Below are 24,312 nucleotides of genomic sequence, written 5' to 3'. Positions count from 1 at the left end.
AGAGACAGAGAGAATCAGGGACAGAGAGAGACAGAGAGAGACAGAGACAGACAGAGACAGAGATATTAAGGGATGAATTCCCTTTCTCTGTACTCCTTAAAATGTTTAAGCTACTAAGGAAATTCTCCCACTCATTCTTCTTGGAAGGAGAAAGAGTCCAAGGGAAAAGATTTCTCCCAAAATGAAATGAATGGATAACCACAAAGCAATCTGTCACTTTGAACATTGCAGAACTAAATTCCTTGGTACTGCCCTACCTGTTCTTCGTTATCATGAGAACCTCAAATTCATCCTCTGCTTGGTCTTTAGTTGGTTCATTTCTTCGACATCTCTGCATGTGTAAGCACTCAGCAAATGTTTGAGAAATAAATTGGTCCCAAAAGCATCATGAAGCTTATAATTAAAAGACAAATGAACTCCCAGATTGCAAAATTATCTGCAGCTTTTATTTCCTTGCTATACAGGACAGTGGCAGAGAACATCACATTTTGTGATTTCTTCTGTCACCTTTCAACAGAAGGATGAATCACTCTTCACTTATGACTTTGGTGTGAACCTCCCGGCTCTTCACCCGCAGCTTGTTGACCTGGGACTCGGCGATGTCAGCCCGCTCCTCGGCTTCCTCCAGCTCGTGCTGCAGCTTGCGGAACTTGGCCAGGTTGACATTGGATTGTTCCTCCTGCGAATGAGAACAAATTTGAGAGAACAAAATTTGACATTTTCTGCTTGTTAATTGCCTTTGCTGCTCAGACGCTACAGCGCTTGCTTCATGAATGAGAAGGCAAAGGGTTCTGTCATTTGGCCACATTCTTATTTGGAGGCGGGACAGCCCACAGATTTGATGACATAAATGAGGATGCTTACAATGCCCCTGCCCCTATTATTCTCTCTCATGTGATTTTTTTCTGGCACACGGACAATGCTATAGTGACTACAGAGAGGTCAAAGAAGCAGAGATGAGTCAGTCTTGTTTCTATAACTTCGAAGGGAAGAAGACCCAGTAGTGATATTGGGTATGCAGAGTTTTAAGGAAGAGTTGGGCACTTACAGATGAAAAAGATTCGTTTTTTTTTTTTGTTTTTTTTTTTTTTTTAAAGTTTGGAACTTGGTTTAATCACAATGTTAAATAAGGCTTAGAATAACCGAGACCGTTATCTGCATAGTCGCTATGGTTGCTGGGAGTTTGGAATGTTCTAAATAGTGAGAAACATTTCTGTGTTGATTTGTCTGAAACAGGGCTTGAAGCAGTCTCAGAGAAACGAACGTCTAAAGCTCCAGTCATCTGCACCAGAAGTTTGGTCTTCCAAATAAATATTCACTTTCCTTCCTAATTTTGGGCTCCTAGTTTGCTTATTGCCTTAGAAGAAAGTCCCTTGAATTACGGGGGACTTCAGTGCCCCACGGACTCAGCCGTGGTCCTGGCCCAGTTCCCTGCTTCTGTGGAGATACTCACGGCCTCCTCCGCTTGTCTCTTGTAGGCTTTCACTTTGGTCTGTAGTTTGTCCACCAGGTCCTGCAGCCTCAGCACGTTCTTGCGGTCCTCCTCGGTCTGAAAGACGCAGCAAACAGATGACTTCATTAGGCGACACTGCCCTGCTAGTTTTATTTTCTCAAAAGCTGTAGCACCGGGCAGAGAGGGCGAGGCCTGTCACCTGGTAGGTGAGTTCCTTCACTCTTCGCTCGTGCTTACGAAGACCCTTGACAGCTTCGATGTTGCGCTTCTGTTCGTTTTCCACCTCGTTTTCGAGCTCCCTCACCTGGGAGAGAGAACACGGTTACCAGTCTGGCCGTTCACACGCACATGGGCAGGGGCCTGAAAGAGAACATGGACACTCACCCTGGCCTCCAGTTTCTGGATCTGCTTCTTGCCGCCCTTCAGCGCCAGCTGCTCAGCCTCGTCCAGACGGTGCTGCAGGTCCTTCACCGTCTGCTCCATGTTCTTCTTCATCCGCTCCAGGTGGGCGCTGGTGTCCTGCTCCTTCTTCAGCTCCTCCGCCATCATGGCGGCCTGGCGAGTGATGAGACAGAGTTGGTTAAGGGCTGACAAGGCCCAGCAGGACTCAGGATCGCTATCTCCATTTGACCCTCTGCTCACGTCAGTGATGGCTTTCTTGGCCTTCTCTTCTGCATTGCGGGCTTCCTGGACGATGTCTTCCATCTCTCCCTGGATTTGGGAAATGTCTGTCTCCAGCTTCTTCTTGGTGTTGATGAGGCTGGTGTTCTGTTACAAAATTAAAAAAAAAATAAGAAAGCTGTATTTAATTACATTTATAACTCGTTTATGTCGCCCTAAATAGTTGATAATAAGAAATGCCCATAATAAGAACAAAATCAAAAGTTAATTCCAAGTTCATGGCTTTTCTACCTCTATCCCTGGCTGTAAAACATAAATGATTCAATGCAGAATTTAATCTCTAGTGCCAAAGGTATTTACTTGCTACCTATGGATATTTTTAAACACAGAGTAAAATTGCCTAGCTTTATAGTGCCGTGTACCACACAGCCGATGAAAAATAACTTATTTTAGCTGTTCATCCATATTGGTTGCCTCTATTTTGTAAGTTCAGAAATAGCATATTTATTAATACAAACGGTAACCCAGGGCCCCCATGTTTTTGGAAAGTTAACAGTACTTGAAATAGTCAATCAGTTCTAGATACTCATAATCAATAAGAAAAGTGTCACACATTAGCTAACATTTGATTTTTAAAATTACAGCATAGATTCAAACATTTTCAGTGTACAGAGATATTCTGTTACATGGGTTTACTATTTAAAAAATATAGTGTGCAAATGAGCATAGGACAAGAATAACACACCCTCAGTAAACAGAGACAACTATTAAATACTGAAATGCACGGTGGAACCCAAGTGCTAGCACTAATGATGGCCCCATAGATTTGAAGCCAAGAGCTCTTTGCATGTAGCTTGATGTTAACATGATAATTAATATGACGGCTTACTGTTTTTACATTTTATTGGCTTATTTACTTGCTGTGTACAGTTGTGAAAGACAAGATGGCCACCAGTGTTGGAGGGGTAACTGCATGTTGTTTTCTTTGCTGCTTTATATAAACTTTAAACTCCAGATTGTTCATGTCCATGGCTACACCAGCCCAGAAGTGGACTTGTAAATTCTGTCTCAGTATGTACTTAGGTTGCTCTTTGCATTTCCCAGAATCCCAGAAGATATTCCCTGCCAATATTACGTGTGCATCTCATGAGAAAGCTCACCCCTCACCCCTTCAGACTGCCTTTAGCTTCAGGAAGTGCATTAGATGGCCCCGAACCACACCTGAGTGTGCAGGAGCTGCACGCGCTCACTGGCATCCAGTAGCTCTTGCTCCGCCACTCTCCTGCTCCTCTCCGTCTGCTCCAGAGATGCCCGCAGCTCCTCGATCTCAGCCTGCATCAGGTTGGCTCTGCGCTCCACCATGGCCAGCTGCTCCTTCAGGTCATCCTGGCCCCGGAGAGCATCATCCAGGTGCAGCTGCGTGTCCTGCACGGGAAGCAGAGAAACTCTTACTCACGTTCCAGTTCAAGGGGATTCAAATTGAACGTCATGCTCACACCTGGATCTTATTAGCTCGGAGTCTGATTAAACAGGAGCATCTCCAAGCACCCGTAATGACTTATTCTCGGATGCGAGGTGCAGTGCTTAAATTCAAAAGCACATAATGGCTTCTTTCAGATCCCCAAACCATAAAAACTGATCATGAATTTTAAGGGTACAAATATGAAATTTTGTATCAATAAAGTACCCTTAAAATTCAGCTAAACTGGTTACATCATTTTAGGTGACTAACAGGGGAGGTCCAGAGCTGGGTTTGGTGGGTCATGACTAAAGTTCTAGCACTTGCGAAGCTGAACTGTGTCATCACTATCCACATACACCTTCCCACTCATTTGTCTAAGGTAACAAAACAAATTCTCCCCTGGGCCATTCAGATTTAACTTAGCTCCTTACCAACTAGGCACATACAATTTTTCCCCCTAAATCTTGTTACCGCATTGCCTTGATAATTTAAATCCTGTAATTTTCCCTTAAAAAAATGTAAGGTTTGAATTCTACAATAACACCGAGCCTACCAACACAGTGTGCGTTCACCCCTAGGTACCTTCAGGATCCCCTGTGTGTTCCGAAGGTTCCTGATCGCCTCTGCGGCCTGGCGGTTGGCATGGTTCAACTGGATCTCCATCTCATTGAGGTCGCCCTCCATCTTCTTCTTGATCCTCAGAGCATCGTTTCTGCTGCGGATCTCAGCATCTAAAGTGCTCTGCATGGACTCAACCACTCTGAGGTGGTTTCTCTTCAGCTGATCTATTTCTTCGTCTTTCTCAGCAATTTTGCGGTCGATCTCTGACTTCACCTGGTTCAACTCCAGCTGGATGCGTAGGATTTTACCTTCTTCATGCTCAAGGGACGCCTTGGTAAAAGCAACGTTTTAGTGAATTCACTAGGGTAGTTTCTCAAGAAGACATTTAACGCCCCTCCCAAACTTTCAATACATCTCAACTTAGATTTATCTCTCCTAAATTTGCCAGGTGTCAGGTTTCTCCTTGATTGGTACAAGCTTTCCCTCGGAGCTTACAAAAAGACAGATCCCAGTTGCAATTCTAAGAGATGGGCGAGCAAACAAAGCTTATACCTCCGCTTCCTCCAGAGACGCCTGTAACTCGCTCTTTTCCTGGTCAATTTGCTTCTTTATTTTCTCCAGCTCGTGGATGTGTTTCCCTCCCTCTGCAATCTGCTCGGTCAGGTCGGAGATCTCCTCTGTGGAAGAACAGACGAAAGGAAGTGGTTGGGATGACGGCAACACGGAGGAGCCCTGTCGGAGCTGAGCAGGGTTGAGGATCGGGACTTACGCTGCAGGTTCTTGTTCTCTCTCTTCAGCGTCTCCAGCTGATCCAGAGACTCCTCGTAGGCGTTCTTCACCTTGAACAGCTCCGTGCTGAGAGAGCGGGACTCCTTCTGGGAGGCTTCAAGCTCAGCCTGAGTTTCCTCATACTTCTGCTTCCATTCCGCCAGGACCTGGAAGCGTGTCATTAGTTAGACTCTGAACCCAGGCAGAGTGCCTCCCTTTTCCCAGGTATAAATCTCAGGCCATGTGGCCCACCTTGTCAAAGTTCCTTTGCTTCTTATCCAGCGCGGCGCAGGCGGCGTTGGACCTCTCCACGTCAATCATGAGGTCCTCCACCTCATTCTGAAGCCGCTGCTTCGTCTTTTCAAGAGAAGCACATTTGGAATTCACGGCTTCTACGTGCTCCTCAGCATCCTGCAGACGTTGAGCCAGCTTCTTCCTGAGGTGGTCAGCGTGAGAGGAATCGAAGATAACACAATGAGCTCTGCCTATCCGCTGATTAGAAAAGTCTAGTTTCCCCTAAGGTCTCTTATTTCTGTGTGCCCACAATTTTTTTTTTTTTCAGGATTACTTCTTAGTGACCATTTTATCTCTCCCAGAATTCTGATTTCCCAGGAGAGCTCTTATCCATCTGAAGTGTCCATTTCAAACATATCTATAAAACCAAAGAAAAGGGGTGGGGTGGGGGTCCCTGAAGCTAACTCAGAAAGGATACATTTCCTCACTAATGTTAGGGTTGGTTAATGGGATCCTAGCCCGTGCACGTGCTCCTCCTAAATGCATAGTTATGGAAGCTGAGAAATTATTTGATGTTCTTCGTGGCACAATTATTCTTTCTCATTTTCCTTCCCTTTTCCTTTACTTTGACATCTTTCTGTATAATTCATTGAAACCCGTACTTGGCCTCCTCCAGCTCCTCCGTGCGCTGGATGGCATCCGTCTCGTATTTCGTCCTCCACTGGGCCACCTCGCTGTTGGCCTTGGACATGGCCCTCTGCAGCTCGGCCTTGGCTTCCTGCTCCTCTTCATACTGTTCCCGCAGCAGGTCACAGTCATGGCGAGCTGACTGCAGGGCGTGGGCCAGTGCGTTCTTGGCCTAAATCACGCAAAATTGTGTGCTGTGAGTTTGCATTCTGATCGCTGGTGGTTCAGGAGTGTCAGGCTGCCCAGTTCCGTGAATGAAAGTCTCAAGCAAGGGTTCTCACCTTGGACTCCTCTTCTAGCTGCCTCTTTAGTTCCTCAATCTGTTGAGTAAATGCTTGTTTGCCTCGAGAGAGCTGAGAAACCATAGCATCTTTTTCATCCAGCTGTCGGGAAAACTCGCCTGAGAGAGAAAACAAAACTGCTGGAATTCCGTTCTCTCAGCAAAGAATACAGTGGACTAGCGTACAACCCTCTTTATTTCACAGAATGCGAGGGACATCTCCAGAACTTCAGCGGACTGCTTACTTTGGTATCTTATAATTGGGGATCTTTTGAGGGTACAAAACTTTCCCAGGCCCAAGAGATTCGTTTCTCACCCCGCCTCTGATCATAGCTGAGAGTCATTCATTTGTAACCATCTCTTGCATTGTGGGAGCCGTGACCCCAGCTCCCAGGATGGGGCAGACCTTTCCTACTTCGCTGTTCCAGGACAGTGATGCTCACGGACTGACCTGACTCTGTGTGTAAGCGTGCCTTCTGGGTCGACAGCTCATTGATGAGGCGCTGTTGTTCCTCCTCCTTGGTCTTCACTTCGCTCAGCTGGTCCTCCAGAGTGCGGCACATCTTCTCAAGGTTCCCCTGAGGTGGGAAGTAAAAAGGACAGGACAAGATGATGCTATTGGACTTGGGAATCTGAGATTTAGAGATCTGTTACTATGTATCTCTGATACAGGATGTTGCGGATGTTTCTGTCTAAGCCTTACACAGTGCTTGGGGACACTTTGGAGCACAGCAGTGGAGGAGCCTATGTGACTGATTGAATAAATACTGAATTATCAGAACTAGAGTCCTTTCTTTGGGGATGTGGACATAATTTACAGCTTGTAACATGTAGAGGGGGCTTTTTCTCCCCCACTGCATTACTATTGCTGTAGCCATAGCAACGGAGTTTAAGGTGGTTTTGAAAAACAAGATGTGGAAACTTGAGGGGTTCCATTTAATACAATGTTGTCAATCAGAAAATCTCGGATGGCGTGTCGTGTGACTAGCTAAAGTCCCACAGTACAACTACTGTCAAGTATTTCAGATAAATTAAGAAGCTAGGAAAGACCTTGGCTTTGGAGACAGTCTCCATGTTACTAGCGAGGTCATCGATCTCCATCTTCAGCTCGCTCTTCTCCTTCTCCAGCTTCTGCTTCACCCGCTGCAGGTTGTCAATCTGCTCCCCGAGCTCAGCCACGCTGTCCGCGTGCTTCTTCCGAAGAGCGGCTGCTGTGGCTTCGTGCTGCAGGGTGGCCTCCTCCAGGTCCCTGCGCATTTTCTGGAACTCAGCCTCTCTCTTCTTGTTCATCTCGATCTGGGCGGAAGTGGCCCCGCCAGCTTCTTCCAGCCTCTCACTGATCTCCTCCAGTTCCCTGGAGAGGTCAGAGCGCTGCTTCTCTGCTTTGGCCCTGGAGGCCCGCTCTGCCTCGATTTCCTCCTCCAGCTCCTCGATGCGGGCCTGGGGGTGGTGCAAAGGACCAACTCAGCTTCTTGGGTCAGTCACGTTTATCCCTTATGAGTCAGACTGATGGAAGCCCTGGACTCACCTGCAACTCCTTGATCTTCTTCTGCAGCTGCATGCCGAGCGCCTGCTCATCCTCAATCTTGCTCTGGAGGTTGCTCATTTCAAACTCTTTCCTACAGGGAAAGCCCTTGTATCAGTCAAAGAGCCATTGATATTACTGTCCCCCGAGACCTTTATCTTCACCACTTACTTCTTGAGTTTCTCATCGAGCTGCTGTTTGTCGTTTTCTATGTCCATTGTGGACTCCTGGGCCAGTTTCAGGTCCCCCTCCAGTTTCCGCTTGGCTCTTTCTAAGTCCATCCGAAGCTTCTTTTCCTGTTCCAGTGATCCTTCAAGCTAAATTATAAAAGACTCTGTTAAGCCCTGAACCATATGCCCTCAGATACTCAGGAAAAACCTTAGAAGACACCAGTTAGCATAAGGACTCTCAGCCTGCGTTTCAGGGCTCACGGGCTTTAAGATGGCTTCATTTCACAATGACCTATGCCATCCCTTCCAAGGAAATCGGTTGCTTGTCATGCTTACATCATCCACTTGCTGTTCCAGCTTGGTTTTGGCTTTGGTCAGGGTGTTGACTTTGTCCTCCTCTGCCTGCAGGTCATCCAGGGTCTGCTGGTGGGCCTCCTGGAGGGCCTTCTTCTCCTTGGTCAGCTTGGCGATATTTTCATCCAGGCCTGCCATCTCCTCTGTGAGGTTTTTCACCTTAGGAGGCAAACACGCTTTGCATTAAGTGGTATGTCTGAATGATTTTGGTTTTATGTTTTACTTAATGAAAAAGAGTCATGAGCCTGCCGTGTGCACATCTCATACCTTGTTCTCCGTGGCATGCTTCTCCTTCTCAACCTTGGCCAGTGTCAGCTCTAGGTCATCGATGTCCTTCTTCAGCTCTGAGCACTCGTCCTCCAGCTTCCTCTTCTTGGCTGTGAGCTCAGCGTTGATCTCCTCCTCATCCTCGGCTCTCTCCGTCAGTTCTTTGATTTTGGCCTCCAGTTGGATTTTAGTTTTGATCAATTGATCGCACCTTTCCTCAGCATCAGCCAAGCCATCTGCTTCCTAATAGGAGAAATAGTATACTTGTATAGGATATATCCGAAAATACACAATAATATATTAAAAATTGGGAATGGACGACTACTAGTTGGTCTTTGAATAGACTATTAACTTGCTAACTTAAAAATAATTAGACAAAAAGCAACAATATTAAGACATTGATCATCTAGATTACTACATTCCCTCTACATATCCATGTGTAGAAGGAAAAAAAATGAGGAAAAGTTGTGTTTGTTGAAAATATATATAATTTACTAGCCCTCAGTCCTTATGGAAACTCATTTACTAAATCTTGAACACAGGATAGTTTTTTTTTCTCCCCTCACATCTAGTTAGGGGTTTAAATTAGCCTTTTTAATCATCCCCTGCTCTGATAAAAATAAAGTGCTTTCTAGCTAGCATTTAACAGTATTTACCCAAAAGAGAATACTCTAAGAAGATGTTCCATACACAAAAGGAAATGTCTAGATGTTTTCATGACATGGTTTCCCAGGGACCAGGCTGTGTACCATGCACAAAGGAATGTAAGCACCATGGATGCGACTTTGCGGCTGCCGTTTTTTTAGGTTTGAATCTTAGTGGCTTGACGGGCAGGCAATCAAAACAGATTCTTCCATAGAAACTCTACTCTGGAACCCAGGGTTACTTCACTGCAGTCACATCCTGACGTACTATGAAAGGGCCATGAGCAATAGCCGACACTCACAGCCTGAACCTGGAGCTGCAGGTCATTTTTCTCCTGCATCAGAGCCACCATCTTTTCTTCCAGCTCTTTCCTTTTTGCCTCTGACTTAGCCAGATCCTCCTTGGCCTTCTCAAAATCTTCCTTCATGTTGGCCATCTCCTTCTCGGTCTCCGCGCTCTTCAGCAGGGGTTTGATCTTGAAGTACAGCTTCATCCAGGGCCAGTGCTTGACATTCATGAAGGCGCGAACATTGTACTGGATGCAGAAGATGGACTCCCTGGAAGGAGAAAATTAGATGCGTGTTGGCAAAGACGTATGCAGTGACCATCACGCCTGCTCTGGATTGAGGGATGAAAGAGGTGGGAAAGGCAGACACATGTTGCTCCTCACCTCCTCTCCATCATCTTTTTGAACTCCACCCTCATCAGGTACCCTCTGCACACGGCTTGAGTGCGGGTGATGAGCTGAGCCAACTTTTCATCTCGCATCTCCTCTAGAGTTCCCAAGAGGCCAGCTTTAAAGAAAACCTTGGCAGAGAGCAGATAGATTTGTTAGTTCGCCTCAGGCAGAAACTCTGAAAGTGCTAAAAATTATGTCAGCAATTTGGACTGGTGGTACCTTAGTGTGACCGAATTTGTACTGGGTGTGGTCAATGTCAATGGAACCTAGAAGTTTCTCAGAGGCCTTCTTGCTATCAATGAATTGACCTTCGGGGATAGCACTTGCATTGAGAACTTTGTATCTGTCAAAATGGACAGCATAATTTTAAAAACACAATTCTGCCTACACACAGACACACACACACACACACACACACACACACACACACACACAAAAGAGATGATAGAAGAATAAGTAGTAGCAGCTACTGTTGAAAAGATGGATCAATCAAACAATAGAGGACCAAACAGCATTTAAAACTTAACAGTGCTCTACATCAAATGTGAGAGAATGTGCTCACACCTCTGCTTGAAGTCTGCGTAGAGGATCCTGCTGGGGAACCCCTTCCTACAGATGCGGATGCCTTCCAGCACCCCATTACACCTCAGCTGATGCAGGACCAATTCATGCTCCATGGCACCTGGAAAAAGGAATACAGTCTCTACAGTCATCTAAAGAGAAGCCACGCTGGGATTGCTCTGCTCATGAGAGGGTCTTACCAGGAGTCTTAGTTTCATTGGGAATGAGGCATCGGACAAAGTGGGGGTGGGTGCTCTTCAAGTTGGTCATCAGCTTATTTAAATTCTCCTATGAAACCATATGGAGAGGTTTAGAACAACTTGCGGCTACAGAGCTCATTTTTCCTCTATCTCATTCTAATGAGCTGTCTCAGATAGACCATGGTAACCAAGGGAACTATCCTATGTCTGAAGGGTGGATTTCTAGAATATCCCTGGTTATACAGAAATAGTTTATTTAAGTTTTGCTCAAACCCTGACAATCCAAAAGATTTTATACTGAGATTTTGATCATAAGGAGTAGATGTTCTGGAGCACAGTGGGTGGTTTTTAAAGAGGGTTTGATTTCATTTTCAATGTCTTTATTACCAGATCTCTCTTATTTGAGACTTGGGCAAGGCTTCATTTATAATAGGCTTTGCTATGAAAAAGACATGTGTCTTCTTTTTTTGTTAAAAATTTCCTGTGATGTTTTTCATATTTAAAAAATACACTGCTACTTTCTCTTCCCCCTTTCCCGTGAGCATCCTTTAGAATCTCTCCTTAAAAGCAGTTTAATTAGCTTCTAAGTGTAAGATTATGCCGTACCCTGAAAAGCGCTGACACGGTCTGGAAGGAAGAACCCTTCTTCTTGCCACCTTTCTTTCCACCGCCGCCACCCTCTGAAAAGCAGAGTGGAAAAATGGAGATTACTCACTCTGGCCTTTGCACACTCCGTGTGTGCAGGCATCAGGATGGCCATGTTTCTCAAGAGTCTGTGGAGCTCTCCTTTCCCCCTCCTCCTTCCATAGCTCATCTATCTAAATTCTAGAGGAAGATAGTCATCACTGGCGTGATTTTAGATACCCCGGGGAAGAAGACTTTTGCAAAAGATGGAAGACGTGGGTATGAGGTGGGATCAGCAGTGTCTCAATCCTGAAGTGTCCACCCAGAAGACAGAGGGAACAGGGTTCTGCTAGTGCACACATGCCCTGAACAGGCAGAGTTGCATGCTTGCTCCTAGGTAGTTAAGCTTGGCTTATTAGCAGGGACCCATTGTTGCTATTTTCCTATGTCCCCATAGGATTACTTGTACATCTAGATTCCGGATACTTAAGGAAGATAAGACAACCTCATTCAGTTACTGTAGTGCTGTGGCCCTGGTGGAGGGTTTCCTAATTTCCAACTCAGCTGGATCTTTGATGGAAGCAGTATTATTGGTGTGGGAAAGTGGCTGGTGCAATTATCAGCAAATCCCTGAACCTATCAAACTCTACTTATAATCGATGCTGTGGACTGAGTCATCCCTCATGCCTGTGTACCATGGTTGTTGAATAGGATTTCTTTATTTCACTTGCATTGGCCTGAATTCTCAGTAGATCTGGCAGTACCTGTATCAGTGGTTCCCAATGCTGTGACCCTTTGATACACGTCAGGTTATGGTGACCTCAGTCACAAAATTATTTTCACTCCTACTTCAAAATTGTGATTTTGTTACTGTTATGAATCATAATGTAAATATATGTATTTTCTGATGGTCTTAAGTAACCCCTGTGAAGGAGTCCTTTTGACTGTCCCCAAAGGGTCACAGGTTAAGAACCACTGACCTATATTCTCTCTGATAAACTGGATTTCTGTGGTGTGATTCTATAGAACAAGTCGATGCTATAAAAAGAAAGTTACCTGCTTCAGCAGCTTGTCCCCCAGAAAATAGGAAAGCCAGAGTCTTCAACCCGGATTTCTGGTACAGCCCCACCACGGTCTCATTCAGGGGATCCTTGTTCTTGTCCAGCCAGCCAATAATGTTGTAGTCCACGGTGCCCGCATAGTGCACCAGGGAGAAGTGGGCCTCGGCCTTGCCTTTGGCGGGTTTGGGCTTCTGGAAGTTGTTGGACTTTCCAAGATGCTGCTCATACAGCTTGTTCTTGAAGGAGGTGTCTGTCGCCTTGGGGAACATGCACTCCTCTTCCAGGATGGAGAAGATGCCCATCGGCTGGATATTAAAAATGGCGAAGATAGTGATGGGTCCCTTAGAAAATCATCCCCTGATAAAGTGTATGATGGGTATAAACTTGAAAAGCAGGCTTTCCAAAGTAAGAACTTGGAATTATGCCTAAACAGATGACATCGTATCTTATCATCCCCTCTTCTAACAAAATGCGACAGTCATCATCTAAAGAACACATAGGATATACTTTGCTGAAAGACTTAGTTTAAAAGCCCATCTGGACCATCTGGCAAATGTTGTGTTCAGTATGTAAAAGGAAATCCTAAAGCTTGATTTTTATCCTACAAATGCAGATATACTCTGATATCCTCCTTTCTCAAAGTGTAACATCCTTGACCGCAACTCTAGACATGGAAAAGATGGGAGAAGGAGAGGCTGTGTCTGGTGAACAAAAATAAAACTTCACTGAGAGGAAAGTGCATCTCCTGTTACCTCATGCAAACTCTCTGTGCATCCAGCCCTTCCCCCATGTCTGTGGAGTTAGGACTGGTGACCCATCAGGATTTGCTCAGGAAGCAGTTGGACTTTTCTGAGACAAATTTGATATAGAAGACTAAAAGACAAATTCATTCTCAAAAAAATCATTTTGATAATCCAGAACTTGAAATACTAGTGAAGGAAGTAGAAATACTTTCTCTGAGGCCTGTGTAGTTTGGAAAACTGTTACATCGCCAAATTAACATTTCCTAAATTGTGCAACCTAGGGTTTTTTTTTTTTTTTTTTGAGCTGAGTATTTGAAATTTTCCTAGCTGGAGATTCCATTTTATTTCTCCTTTACCATTGCTTAGGGAGAGTGCATGGAGGTTCTTTCTTGGTACCAACAGGTAGATTTCAATGTGTGCGTGCGTGTGTGTGTGTGTGTGTGTGTGAAAGAGAGAGAGAGAGAGAGAGAGAGAGAGAGAGAGAGAGAATGCATCTGTGTGTATGTGTATGTGTATATATGTATGTATGTATGTATGTATGCTTGAAGTCTTGTGGAAGCCAGAAAAGGTTGGAGGATCCCTTGGTGCTGGTGTGGGCCACTTGATGTGGGTGCTGGAATCAGAATTCCAGACCTCACTATATAGCAACAAGCACACCAAAATCACTGAGCCATCTCTCCAGTCCCAGGATCCCAACAGTTTTGAATGTTGAAGTTGTTTAATGATTTCTATCTTAATATGATACATCTGTTGCTCCAACTTAATTGGACTGATTTCCTTGAAGACTATTTCCCTTAATTACTAGTGGAGAATTCAGAGCTCATTCCCAAGGTAAGGTAAAATGGAAGTTTCGTGTAGTTATTTGATAGTAATCATGAGTAAGGGATAAATCAATAGATTCAACAATTAACTCTCCCTCCTTAAGCATCTTACTATGCAATGCCCTGCTATACAGTACACATGGAAGGACACATGTGCAACGCATGTCTATACTAAAATTAATTAACTATTCAAAGGGCTGGCCACACTTTCATACCTTTCCTCCTATTCCTATGAAATCATGTAGGAATAAAAAATGATGAATTAGGAATCCCATGTATGGTTGTATGTGCCTTTAAGCACTCAGGAGACAGAAAGTGGAGGATCTCTGTGAGTTCAAGACTGGCCTGGTCCTACATAGTGAGCGCCAATGCCAGTGAAGGCTACATAGGGACACTCTATGTCATTTAAAAAAAAAAAAATTGAGGGGTCACGAAGTTATAAGAGCTGAAAATGAGAATACATGTATTTTGTATGTGTGTGTGTTATTGTTCAGAGGAAGGCAGACACTTTTTTGTGCCTGTTCTGAAGTTTCAAAAGTCACACTGACCTTCTCTATGAGCTCAATGCAGGCAGCCAGGTCCATCCCGAAGTCAATGAACTCCCAATCGATGCCTTCCTTCTTGTACTCCTCCTGCTCCAGCACGAACATGTGGTGGTTGAAAAACTGTTGCAGTTTCTCGTTGGTGAAGTTGATGCACAGCTGCTCCAAGGTGTTGAACTATATAGGAAGACATAAATGAATGTAAGATATTTTGGTCATAAATTACCTATTTGTTTCTATAAGGTACCTAATACCTTTTTTTTTCAAATTTTAAGACATTTAGAGTTATTATATTGAAGGTTTGGACTTTTAGATCATCCCTTAAAGGGTAGTGTTAAAGTTCTAAATTAAAGAATTAGATTCTCCAGAGTTTTCCAAGGAACTATATTAAGTCTTGCATATTGGGTACAATGCTGTTAAATAGAGGCTCTTTGACATACTCATCTAGGGTGAACTAAAAAGTGTTTCTATGCTTGTGTGCTTGAACTCAAGATCAGTTTAGAACAAGCTATCCTCGGAGACTCTCTCTAGTCCTAAAAACATAGCACTCTCTTTTTTCCTACTCAGGCTCGCTGATATGTTTTCACATCCCTCCAGTATCCCAATTCATCAGGAATTTGTACATTTTTAAACAGCATATTTTGTCTTTTATAAAGAGTTTTTCCAGGGCTCTAGCAAGATCAGCCACATGACTGACAAAGTGAATCTACTAGTCAGTTCATTACTCACGTCAAAGATCTCAAAGCCAGCAATGTCCAGGACCCCAATGAAGTACTGCCTAGGCTGCTTGGTGTCCAGCTGCTGGTTGATGCGGGTGACCATCCACAGGAACATCTTCTCATACATGGACTTGGCCAGGGCGCCCACAGAGTTGTACACCTTCATTAAGAGCATTTGCTTAGTTGTTTGAGTTGGACACAGAGGATGAACTTTTAAGTCTCCAGTGGTTCAAGTGAATCAGTGGGCTTGTGTCACAATTTACCTGCTGCACAGTCTGGCCTTTGGTGACGTACTCGTTGCCGACCTTAACCCTAGGGTAGCAGAGAGCTTTGAGCAGGTCAGCAGAGTTCAGACTTGTCAGATAGGCAGCCTTGTCAGCAACTGCAGGAAAGAAGCAAGAACAGTGAGCCTGACAGACTTACACAACCTCGTTGCAAATAATGATGCAGGCAGCAATGTTCTGAAGTCGGCCCATTTGTTTATGTCCGGAATGCACTCTTGCTCTTCGCACCAACTCTAATAATTTACATGTTGGAGCTTGGGGAACCTATGCTCTGTGTGATATTTAAAACACAGCAAAAGTGCACTGCAGATAATAATATGAGAAACCCTATCCCAGTGGTGACAAGGAAATTCTGAATTATTCACTGGAACAAAATCCCATCAAGAAGTGAGTGCTTTTCTTATAAAAAGAAAATGAAGGATGGAGAGGGGTGAAGATGTAATTCAGGACAAGGCTCTGGGTTCAGTTCCCAGCACCAGACAGATAAACACACACACATACATACATGCAAACACACACACACACACACACACACACACACACACACACACACATACACACAGCAGTACAGGGGAATAGACAGAAATAGTAATTTGCTCTCAATAATGTAAAATATCAGTGTATCATCTCTTCGTCCTAAACCATCTGTTTTTCTTTAGGTCAGGCAGTACAAACAAGTCCTTGCCTCTGAAAAGGCTCATGTCACCAGTTGTATCAAAGGCCTAATGACAACAGGAGTATTACCTTCCGTGCCATCCGGCTCAGCCTGCTCTTCCCTTTGCTTTTGCTTGAATTTCATGTTCCCATAGTGCATCACAGCGCCCGTGAGCTTGTAAATGGCCACTTTTTCATCTGCACTGAACCCCAGGATGTCCACAGCAGTCTGTTGAAAGAATTGAATTAGCAACAACTATCACCATGGCCAGCTTGCTGGGGACACCAAGGGTCTGGCTTCCCACTTCCTCAGCTTGCTTTGCCTTATATCGGACTAATATTCCAATGGCTTGCGAGTCAGTTTCTCTCCTCTTATCCACAGAGTAACATGAGAAAATATAGATCAGCCTTTCCACATGAGTAGTGTGCATGCTAAGGACAGCATGTGTAGTATCCAGACATGTGTCTTGTTTCTTGTCTCCCAGTTCGTTTTCTTCTTCCCCTATGTTGCCCTAATTTAATGCACGGCTCCAGTCTACTCTCCTCCCACCACACTTGATATAGGTGGTTCTGGAAAGAGGCAGAAGAAAAGCTTTGGCCCCCGCTGTGTCTTGGCACATCTGTTGAAATGCTTTCTGTTCTGTTCTCCACTCGGTCGGGTTTTGTTTGCAGTCTTAGTTACTCATGCTAAACATGGATGGGGTTTCTAGATAGGAGCCAGCATCAGGAGAGGTATACGAAAGTGTGTCTCTCCTAAGACTTCCTTCTTTTTTCCTGTCCTAGCTCCCTGGGGATACCTCATCCTGAAACTAACTACATATAATTCACAAGGCCCTGGGGTGAGATTGCTATGCTTTTTTAAACCTTTTGGATTTGACTACTTAGTCTAATATTATAGCTTTTCCAAGATTCCTGACTAAGGGGGTTGACATAAAGTAGAAAATAAGCTACTGCATTTTGGGGGTATAAGTCCTGGGCCAAGAGTGACCTACACCACAAGAATTAAAAAGCCCCAATTAGGTGAGGGATTTCAAGTACCTAGCATTTCTTGCAGATGTTTGAAATGTAAATGCATGTGGCATTTAAATCTGTGATTTTTCCCCCAAATGTAGAAAGCCTGAAAGGTAGCCTTGTCTGACCCACTGTCTGTGCTAGCCCATTTCACTCTGATGGAAGAAGAGAAGGTTCCGTGATGGAAAGGACCTTGCTGTCTCTTGCCTCTCCCCTAACACTTACATCTGTGGCCATCAGCTCTTCCTGGTCATCGATGCTGGGCACTGTGATTTCCCCTTGGCTGACGTAGGCAAAGTCGTATGGGTTTGTGGTGATCAAAAGCATCTCTGGACACAGGGAAGAGAGTATGCGGGATTAGTTTGGTTTTCAGCACATTTCAGAGGGACATCGTAGTCATCAGGGCGTTGTCTTCCTTGGTGGAAATAAATCAGGATGTCCCTTACCAATAAGCTCTGGTTTCTTATTGGACATGATCTGGTAGAAGATGTGGTAGCTTCTTTCAGCCTTGAGCTGGAAGGTGACTCTGGACTTCTCTAGCAGATCTGGAAAAACAGGATAAGCATGCTTTAAATGAAAAGGCTATGAGTGGAAAAGGTAGGCTTCGAACATCACACAGCAGAAAGAAGAGGAAGCAAGCCTTTTCAATTCCCGAGACCCAGAGAACAGACTCCCCGTCACCAGGGATCATTAACTCACAGGTTTCAATATCTGCAGAGGCCAGTTTGCCTGTGGCACCGAAATGGATTCTGATAAATTTACCCTTGAAAAGGCAAAGGAGGGTAGATTAAAAGCTGGGAACCATTTCATCAACTAGGGGCCAAATAAGTGGGAAGCACATTGACATGGCATATCTAAAAGAGCCATTTTAGATGGTGGTCATTCTCACTCGAACAGGACGACCAGAAGACTTACGAAGCGAGACGAGTTGTCGTTCCTCACAGTCTTGGCATTGCCGAAGGCCTCCAGCAGGGGGTTGGCACTGATGATTTGATCTTCAAGGGTCCCCTTAAGATAAATGGGAGAGGAAGATAAAGTTTTGGGTTATCTGAGTTGTATATAATACAACAGCTTCTCGTCTGTTCTCCCCGCTCCGTTGGCAAGGCTTTAGGAGGAAGGAGGGAGTCCACATTAGAGAGTGTGACATGCCTGTGACATAACTTGGTTTCCCTGCCTCTCAGGCCCCACCTTTGCTTCTGAGAAATGGCAGAGGGGACTCAGGCCTATAACTTGCTCACATAACAGCCTGTTCTTCTGAGCCTCACAAAGCCCTTCCACCGTTTGCATTCTGAACTCTGGCATCATGGACATCTGGTTGCTATGGTTCTGACATGCCACTGTCATGCTTTGAAAAGCCTGCTTTTCCTCCATCCTCCCTCAGATATACATGCCCACCTGCATTTTGCCAGAAGTCGCCTCCTCCTTCTTCTTGTCCCCAGTGACCGCAATTGTTGCAAAGTACTGGATGACACGCTTGGTGTTCACAGTCTTCCCGGCCCCGGATTCTCCACTGAGAGGACAGAAGAGGACAGGGTGAGTCAGAACGTAAGGCAGGAGGCACTGCCCCAACCATCCAAACCCAGCAGACAGAAAGGCGTGGCATCTACATACGTGATCAGGATGGACTGGTTCTCACGGTCTGTGAAGGGAAAAAGGCGCAGACATAGTAAGCGAATGCGCAGACAAAACACTGCCTATAGGTGTGGTTTTCTTTTCACAGATCTTAGGGACTAAGGTGTAAAATATGTGCTGATTATCACACCGGTCTCATCATTAACGTGAAGGATTATGGGTAGAACCAGTTCACTCTTTTCCAATGAGAATCGGCCAGGTAACACGTGGCTTAAAAGCCTCGAGTCTCTGTCTTTCACCTGGATCATAGTTCAGAATCCTGCCGTGTTTCGAATGTCCAGGCTGCGCTCCCTACTGTGCTTGTGAAATTTCAAAGCGTACTTTGTAAAATGAGATAATACAGTAGAGGTAGGTAACTAAGATACAGCGTTGATACCTAACTTTGATCACACTGAACTGAAATGAGCACCAACCAATTTGGATTTTTAGCATAGAAGTCTAAGCCGATTTCCCTACGCTTTTGGAATCGGTACATCATGTTCTTAATCGGTTTTTTCAGTCTCGTTGCTATTGTCACATGTGCAAAGCGTTTCATTCTCGGGGATCTGGCCATATGTTCTCTTTGCTACGACTCCTTACATGTTTTCTAGTGTGTGTAAGGTTTGTAATGATGGATATACTCACCCGTCAGCATGAACTGGTAGGCGTTGTCAGAGATGGAGAAGATGTGGGGCGGGGCCTCCTGACGCTTTTTGCCTCGGTAGGCTGCCACCACCTCAGGGTTGTACACCGGCAGCCACTTGTAGGGGTTGACGGTGACACAGAAGAGGCCTGAGTAGGTCTGTGCACAAAGATAAGGATGCTCAGTCATCGATCAACTCATTTCTCCAACTTGGAAATAACACTGTGTGGGCAAGGGGAGAGGCTCCAAGGAAGTGTGGGTCCTTGTAGGGTTTCATGGTTGCATCTAGTGACAGCTTCTCCCCTCCCTCCTCCCCCATTGTCTGATGCAGCACTAATGTGCCAGATAGACAGCTACTGTGGTTAAACAGATAGCTATCGGCAGGCGCATGTTCAAAGATGGTTTAATTCTCAACATTGACATAATGGGACACTTCAACAACAGAAATATGATGAAATATGACAGGGGACACTCACGTAGATCATCCAGGCTGCGTAACGCTCTTTGAGGTTGTACAGCACAGCAGGCTCGTGCAGGTGGGTCATCATGGCCATGTCCTCGATCTTGTCATACTTGGGGGGGTTCATGGAGAAGACTTGATCATCTTTTACTGTTACAGTCTGTCCATAAATGAGAGATATTGAGTTAGGAACTAAGAGTCAGTCAAGCTAGCCCAGTGGGGTAGTGACACCAGCTCCAGGTGTTTACTCACAGCTCCACCTTCAGTCTTGGCTGTCACCTTCCCCCCTTCCCTGCTCTGCACGGTTGCTTTCACATAGGACTCCTTAGCATCCACCACAAACACAGATGATTTGGCATCAAAAGGCTTGTTCTGGGCCTCGATTCGCTCCTTTTCAGACTTCCGGAGGTAAGGAGCAGCCTCCCCGAAAACGGCCATCTCGGCGTCGGAACTCATGGCTGCGGGCTATCGATGGCAGCTCAAGGCCAGGTGCACCTAGAGGAAGAAATGGACACAAATGATAGCCCTGGCCTGTGTTAACAGGCTTGGTTCATTCACTCTCTAGTGCATTTCCGTGGACTGTACCAGGGAGCTAGGAGAAGACTAGAGCACCCAATAGCCCTGTGTTGATAGCTTTTTTGACATTTGAAGTCTTGGTTCTTCCTTCTGTGGGGAGGGGATGATGGCCATCCAATCACATTTGTCAGGCTACCAGTGTGTTCAGTATCTTTCGTTGTTTCTGTGGATTCTTTTCTTTTTTTGGTTCCCTTTCCTTTCCCTACCACCCCCCATTTCGTTCACTTGTCTGTTTGTTTGCCATTGTGGTGACACAAGAAATAAAAAATAACTTTTCTAATTGTTTCATCTTAATGAACCTATTTTTAAAAGCCTAAAAATTGCTCAGTATGATGCCACACACTTTTAATTCTAGCACTTGGAAGACAGAGGCAGGCAAATCCCTGTGAGTTTAATGGCAGCCTGCTCTACATAGTTTCAGGTAAACCAGAGCTACATCATAGAGAGCTACTGTCTCCAAAAATACTGAGCCATTTTTCCTCACCACAAGTTATTAAAATTGAATGCCAAAATCACTAAGTTTGGATGTAAGAAAAGAAAGTCTGAATTTAGGTTGAATATTTAATGCACACAAACTTGTCATTAACTGACAAGGACTAAGTAAATGAAGAAAAAATAAGCCCGATGGATATTAATAAAATATTAGTATAAGGAAAAATGTAAAATAATGACAAAAATGTGTGCAAATTGTCATTCTTATCTGAGCAAACGTAACTCCAAAGGATTGCTTAAGGAATACAAGCATCCGAATTTTAATGAGACATTTTAATGTCCAGTGGTTCCCTATCAAAGTCTGTCTTTCCCAGTTTTTACTGGCTTCAGCCTTCAGCCTCCACCTTGTTTCTGCCTGATCCTTATTGCCTCAGGTTTATGGTCTCTCTCTCTCTCTCTCTCTCTCTCTCTCTCTCTCTCTCTCTCTCTGAGAGCGTCACATTTCTAATTTCTCTCTCCTGAAACTGATAGCCACTATGAAGCTTCAAGCCAATACCAATTCACAACTCTTTTTTTTCCAACTGACAAATCCTGGTCAGGTCAAACAACTCCCTCTCTGACCAGAGTGAAAGCTGGTGACCTCCGGAGTGGAGGACGGGACAGTACGGAGGCAGCATATCAGTCCTGGTGACCGGCAGTGATGGCAAAGGCTCCAATCTTTCACAGATTTTCCAGAAAACATCCCAGTCTTCCTTTCATTATAAACAGTGACCCTCTTCTCAACATACATATGAAATTTCCCACATACTGAAGCTTAGAATCAACAAAAGGCTTATGGGAGACATGGAAACTGAGACCTGTTTTCAAGGGACAGATATTGAAGCATTGGGTATTAGCATTTTTCCCTTTAAATGCTATTGTATGACTTCGTTCATTTTTTTTAAATGAAGCTCATTTGGATCAATTACTCTGCCCTAATGATTGCTGTTATGCAGTAGATCCTAGGGCACAGGAAGAACACCACCCCTCTGCTCTTGTCTCAGATGTCCTCTGTCACCTTTGGGTTCCAAGCCTTCAAGGGACCTTCACTTTGTTGTGTGGTATTGGGCTCTGTCTACACAGTAGTGATCACCTCCGATACCAACAAGAAACATTCATTCCCTTGGAAGCAATAGATTTTCTACTTTTTCTAAATTGCTATTACTTAATATATTAACCATGAACTTGCTTAAACCAATCAGTTATTATGTAGCAATTTTTCTTCATCTCTGTGCTCTGCACATGCATCTGCTTATGCAGAAGATGGGAGATCCACCAAGTGTTTTGATTGGTGGAAGAGTCCTTGGTAACCACTGGCTTAGATATTAGACAAGAGCAGAGGGACGTGAGCAGCAACTTCAATCTGCCCTTCTGATTTTACTGATGAGGAAACTAAGGTTCAGCAAGGTAAAGGGTCACCCAGGGTCACCTCACCGAGGTGGTAAGAGGCAGTGGTGAGCTATGAGCCCGACTGTCTAAGTCCAGGTCTGGTGTTAATGCTCTTGCAACACACACATTTGAAGACACGTAAAAGCTAGCTGGCGTGGCCCAGGGATTTGAATTGGTGAAAAGCCTATATTGGCACCCAGACATTTTGACTTCTGGTGCAATGTTTGTTTTTTAATTTCTCCATATAGCCTTTTTCAGCGATTGAATTGTGTGGCAGTTCATACTGAATATACATGAGGGTTTGCCTTCTTCATCAAGTTCCAACAAAATGCAAAAAAGAAATTGCATAAAATTTTGTTTGACTAAATGGCTTTAAAAAAGGCAAAGTTTCATGAGAAGTTGTTTTTAAAGACCGGTTGCCCCTATGCCCAATAATAAGATAAAAAACAAAATAGCCACTCATTAAAACATAACAATAAAGACAGCCCTGTGTTCTTTGGAAGGTAATAATAAATTTCTCTTACCTCTTGCGTTACCAGATGAAGAAGGAGGTGGGCTGAGACGGACAACTACTGTTGAAAGAGAAAAAAAAAGAGAGAGGCATACTGGGCATTTCCCCCCATTTAATCACAAAATCTTAGAACTATATTGTATGCAATGCCTTTCTTGGGGATGCTGGCAGTACTTAAAGTGTGGGAGGGAATATCCATCCCCCTCACATAGAAACTCCCTCACTCCAGGAGTGCACAGCTGGCCAGGTGTTCTGCCACACATACCTACCTACCTTGAAGGATCTGAGGAAGGACAGGACAGAGGCGCCAGGGCTTCACTTTTATAGAAGCTGTTCTGCACACACAGCAGCCACCTCAGCTGTCCTAGCTGGAACCTACTTGGCAAAACCATTTTTGGCAATCTCTTTGCACAATATTCACTGACTGTGGCTGTGAATGGATATAATTAGAAATATTTCTTGTCATCTATAAATAATTTGACAGGGGATGATCTAGGGTTCTTTATAGGCATCTGATAGGGAATGGGGATCCAGGGTTTCGGAGGCCGTTTCTCTGGCTTGGGTGTTGGATCATTCATCACGGGATTCAAAGCCAGCTCCCTACTGACTCTCGTGCCCATAAAGCTGTTTCGACAGGTTGAGCCCGGTGTGAGTGAGAGAGTAGTGCTAATTAATCTGGTAGTGCTTAGAGCCATTCCGGAGTCTGGAATGAACTTTAGATCTGACACTGCAACTGGAAGCACTGAGATATTAAGATGAAATGCTTAGGCAAGGGCTGGGGTTTTAGAGAGACCGGCGCTAGATTCTTCTGGGGTCTGAAGGTCTAACCATGAGGGAGAAAGTGAATGCTCAGCTCAGGCAGCGATGGTGGTGCAGTAAGGGGAGGGGCAGTCAGAACAGAGATGAACGTGTCTGGTCCCCTTCTGGAGGGTTTGTCATAGATGTCTCCCACTCTTTCTTCCACTGCATGGGGCAACAGGGTGCTCTGTGATAGCCTACGTGTGTTTCTACTGCATCTCGGAAGGAGACACAGACGGGACTTCCGGGGGCGTGGGCAAAGGCTTGGGGCTAGCCGTAGCTTCAGTGAGTGGGTACTGTGTACTTTTACTTAAGGTGGGAGGACAGGCATGCTGTCCACAAAACTCTCCCCATGGACACACTAGGTGGGTGGATCGCGCCCCCCCCCCCCACCGCCGCCAGTGCCCTTGAAAGGCAGAAATTGGATTTGACAAACTTGATACAGGCACAGCTGTTGCTGAATACGACAGGAAATCTACTCTAACTGTCCCTGGGATCTGGCGTGGTATTTTCAACCACGGTCTCCTGACTTAAATTGCTAAATTCAGTAGAAGGCTGCTTTTTAATTCTGTTAGGTGAACTTGCCTTTCACGGACTGGCAGGCTAAACCTTTTATACTTTTAAATTGTCTTTGGATATAACGCTATGAAATAGGGTATTCTTTATGGCAGCAACCTCCATGAGTGAGTGACTTACCCAAAGTGTTAGGCTCAAAGCCAGAAAGAAAAGTCTTCTGACCCGCTAAGATTTTTTCACAACTTACTTCTCTCACCCCTCTTAGGGGCTGTCATCACTATTATAGACATAATAATTATTTATTAAATTCATTTGGATCTGAAGGATGAAAGAAGAACATTGGAATGAGGCCAGGACAGGGAGCACATTTTTACATTAGTAGCTAAAAGAAACTATGTCATCAGAACTTTA

At 44.7% G+C, this 24,312-nt stretch overlaps 1 protein-coding gene across 1 annotated transcript; it reads right to left on the bottom strand.

The window, feature by feature from the left end:
• Window positions 1-424: 424 nt before the first annotated feature.
• Window positions 425-22,923, bottom strand: LOC308426121 (myosin-4). Its single transcript, XM_080923873.1, has 40 exons — window positions 22,861-22,923; window positions 22,601-22,648; window positions 19,893-20,135; window positions 19,657-19,800; window positions 19,183-19,339; window positions 18,538-18,565; window positions 18,322-18,436; window positions 17,842-17,934; window positions 17,626-17,689; window positions 17,373-17,471; window positions 17,152-17,255; window positions 16,006-16,144; window positions 15,241-15,359; window positions 14,988-15,137; window positions 14,265-14,435; window positions 12,148-12,457; window positions 11,074-11,147; window positions 10,468-10,555; window positions 10,271-10,388; window positions 9,926-10,049; window positions 9,698-9,834; window positions 9,329-9,584; window positions 8,383-8,625; window positions 8,098-8,274; window positions 7,763-7,908; window positions 7,595-7,685; window positions 7,117-7,506; window positions 6,518-6,644; window positions 6,068-6,186; window positions 5,762-5,958; window positions 5,118-5,301; window positions 4,867-5,032; window positions 4,650-4,774; window positions 4,119-4,427; window positions 3,296-3,499; window positions 2,096-2,221; window positions 1,838-2,008; window positions 1,653-1,757; window positions 1,454-1,549; window positions 425-679 (listed from the first exon to the last, which is right to left on the bottom strand). The coding sequence occupies exons 3-40, from the start codon at window positions 20,094-20,096 to the stop codon at window positions 527-529; spliced, it is 5,823 nt and encodes a 1,940-aa protein (XP_080779999.1). The 5' UTR covers window positions 20,097-20,135; window positions 22,601-22,648; window positions 22,861-22,923; the 3' UTR covers window positions 425-526.
• Window positions 22,924-24,312: the final 1,389 nt, after the last annotated feature.

The sequence above is a fragment of the Micromys minutus genome, assembly GCF_963924665.1.
Source record: "Micromys minutus genome assembly, chromosome: 10".
In the NCBI taxonomy this organism is placed as follows: domain Eukaryota; kingdom Metazoa; phylum Chordata; class Mammalia; order Rodentia; family Muridae; genus Micromys; species Micromys minutus.
The sequence above is the reverse complement of the archived record's forward strand: the minus strand, read 5'-3'. Positions and strand labels throughout refer to the sequence as shown.

Coding starts and splice junctions, on each gene's coding strand:
- LOC308426121 (XM_080923873.1), bottom strand. CDS start 20,096: ATGAGTTCCGACGCCGAGATGGCCGTTTTCGGGGAGGCTGCTCCTTAC. Junction 17,935..18,321: donor CGACTTCTGGCAAAATGCAG/GTGGGCATGTAT, acceptor ATTTATCTTAAG/GGGACCCTTGAAGATCAAAT. Junction 16,145..17,151: donor AAGAGCTGATGGCCACAGAT/GTAAGTGTTAGG, acceptor TTCTTTCAACAG/ACTGCTGTGGACATCCTGGG.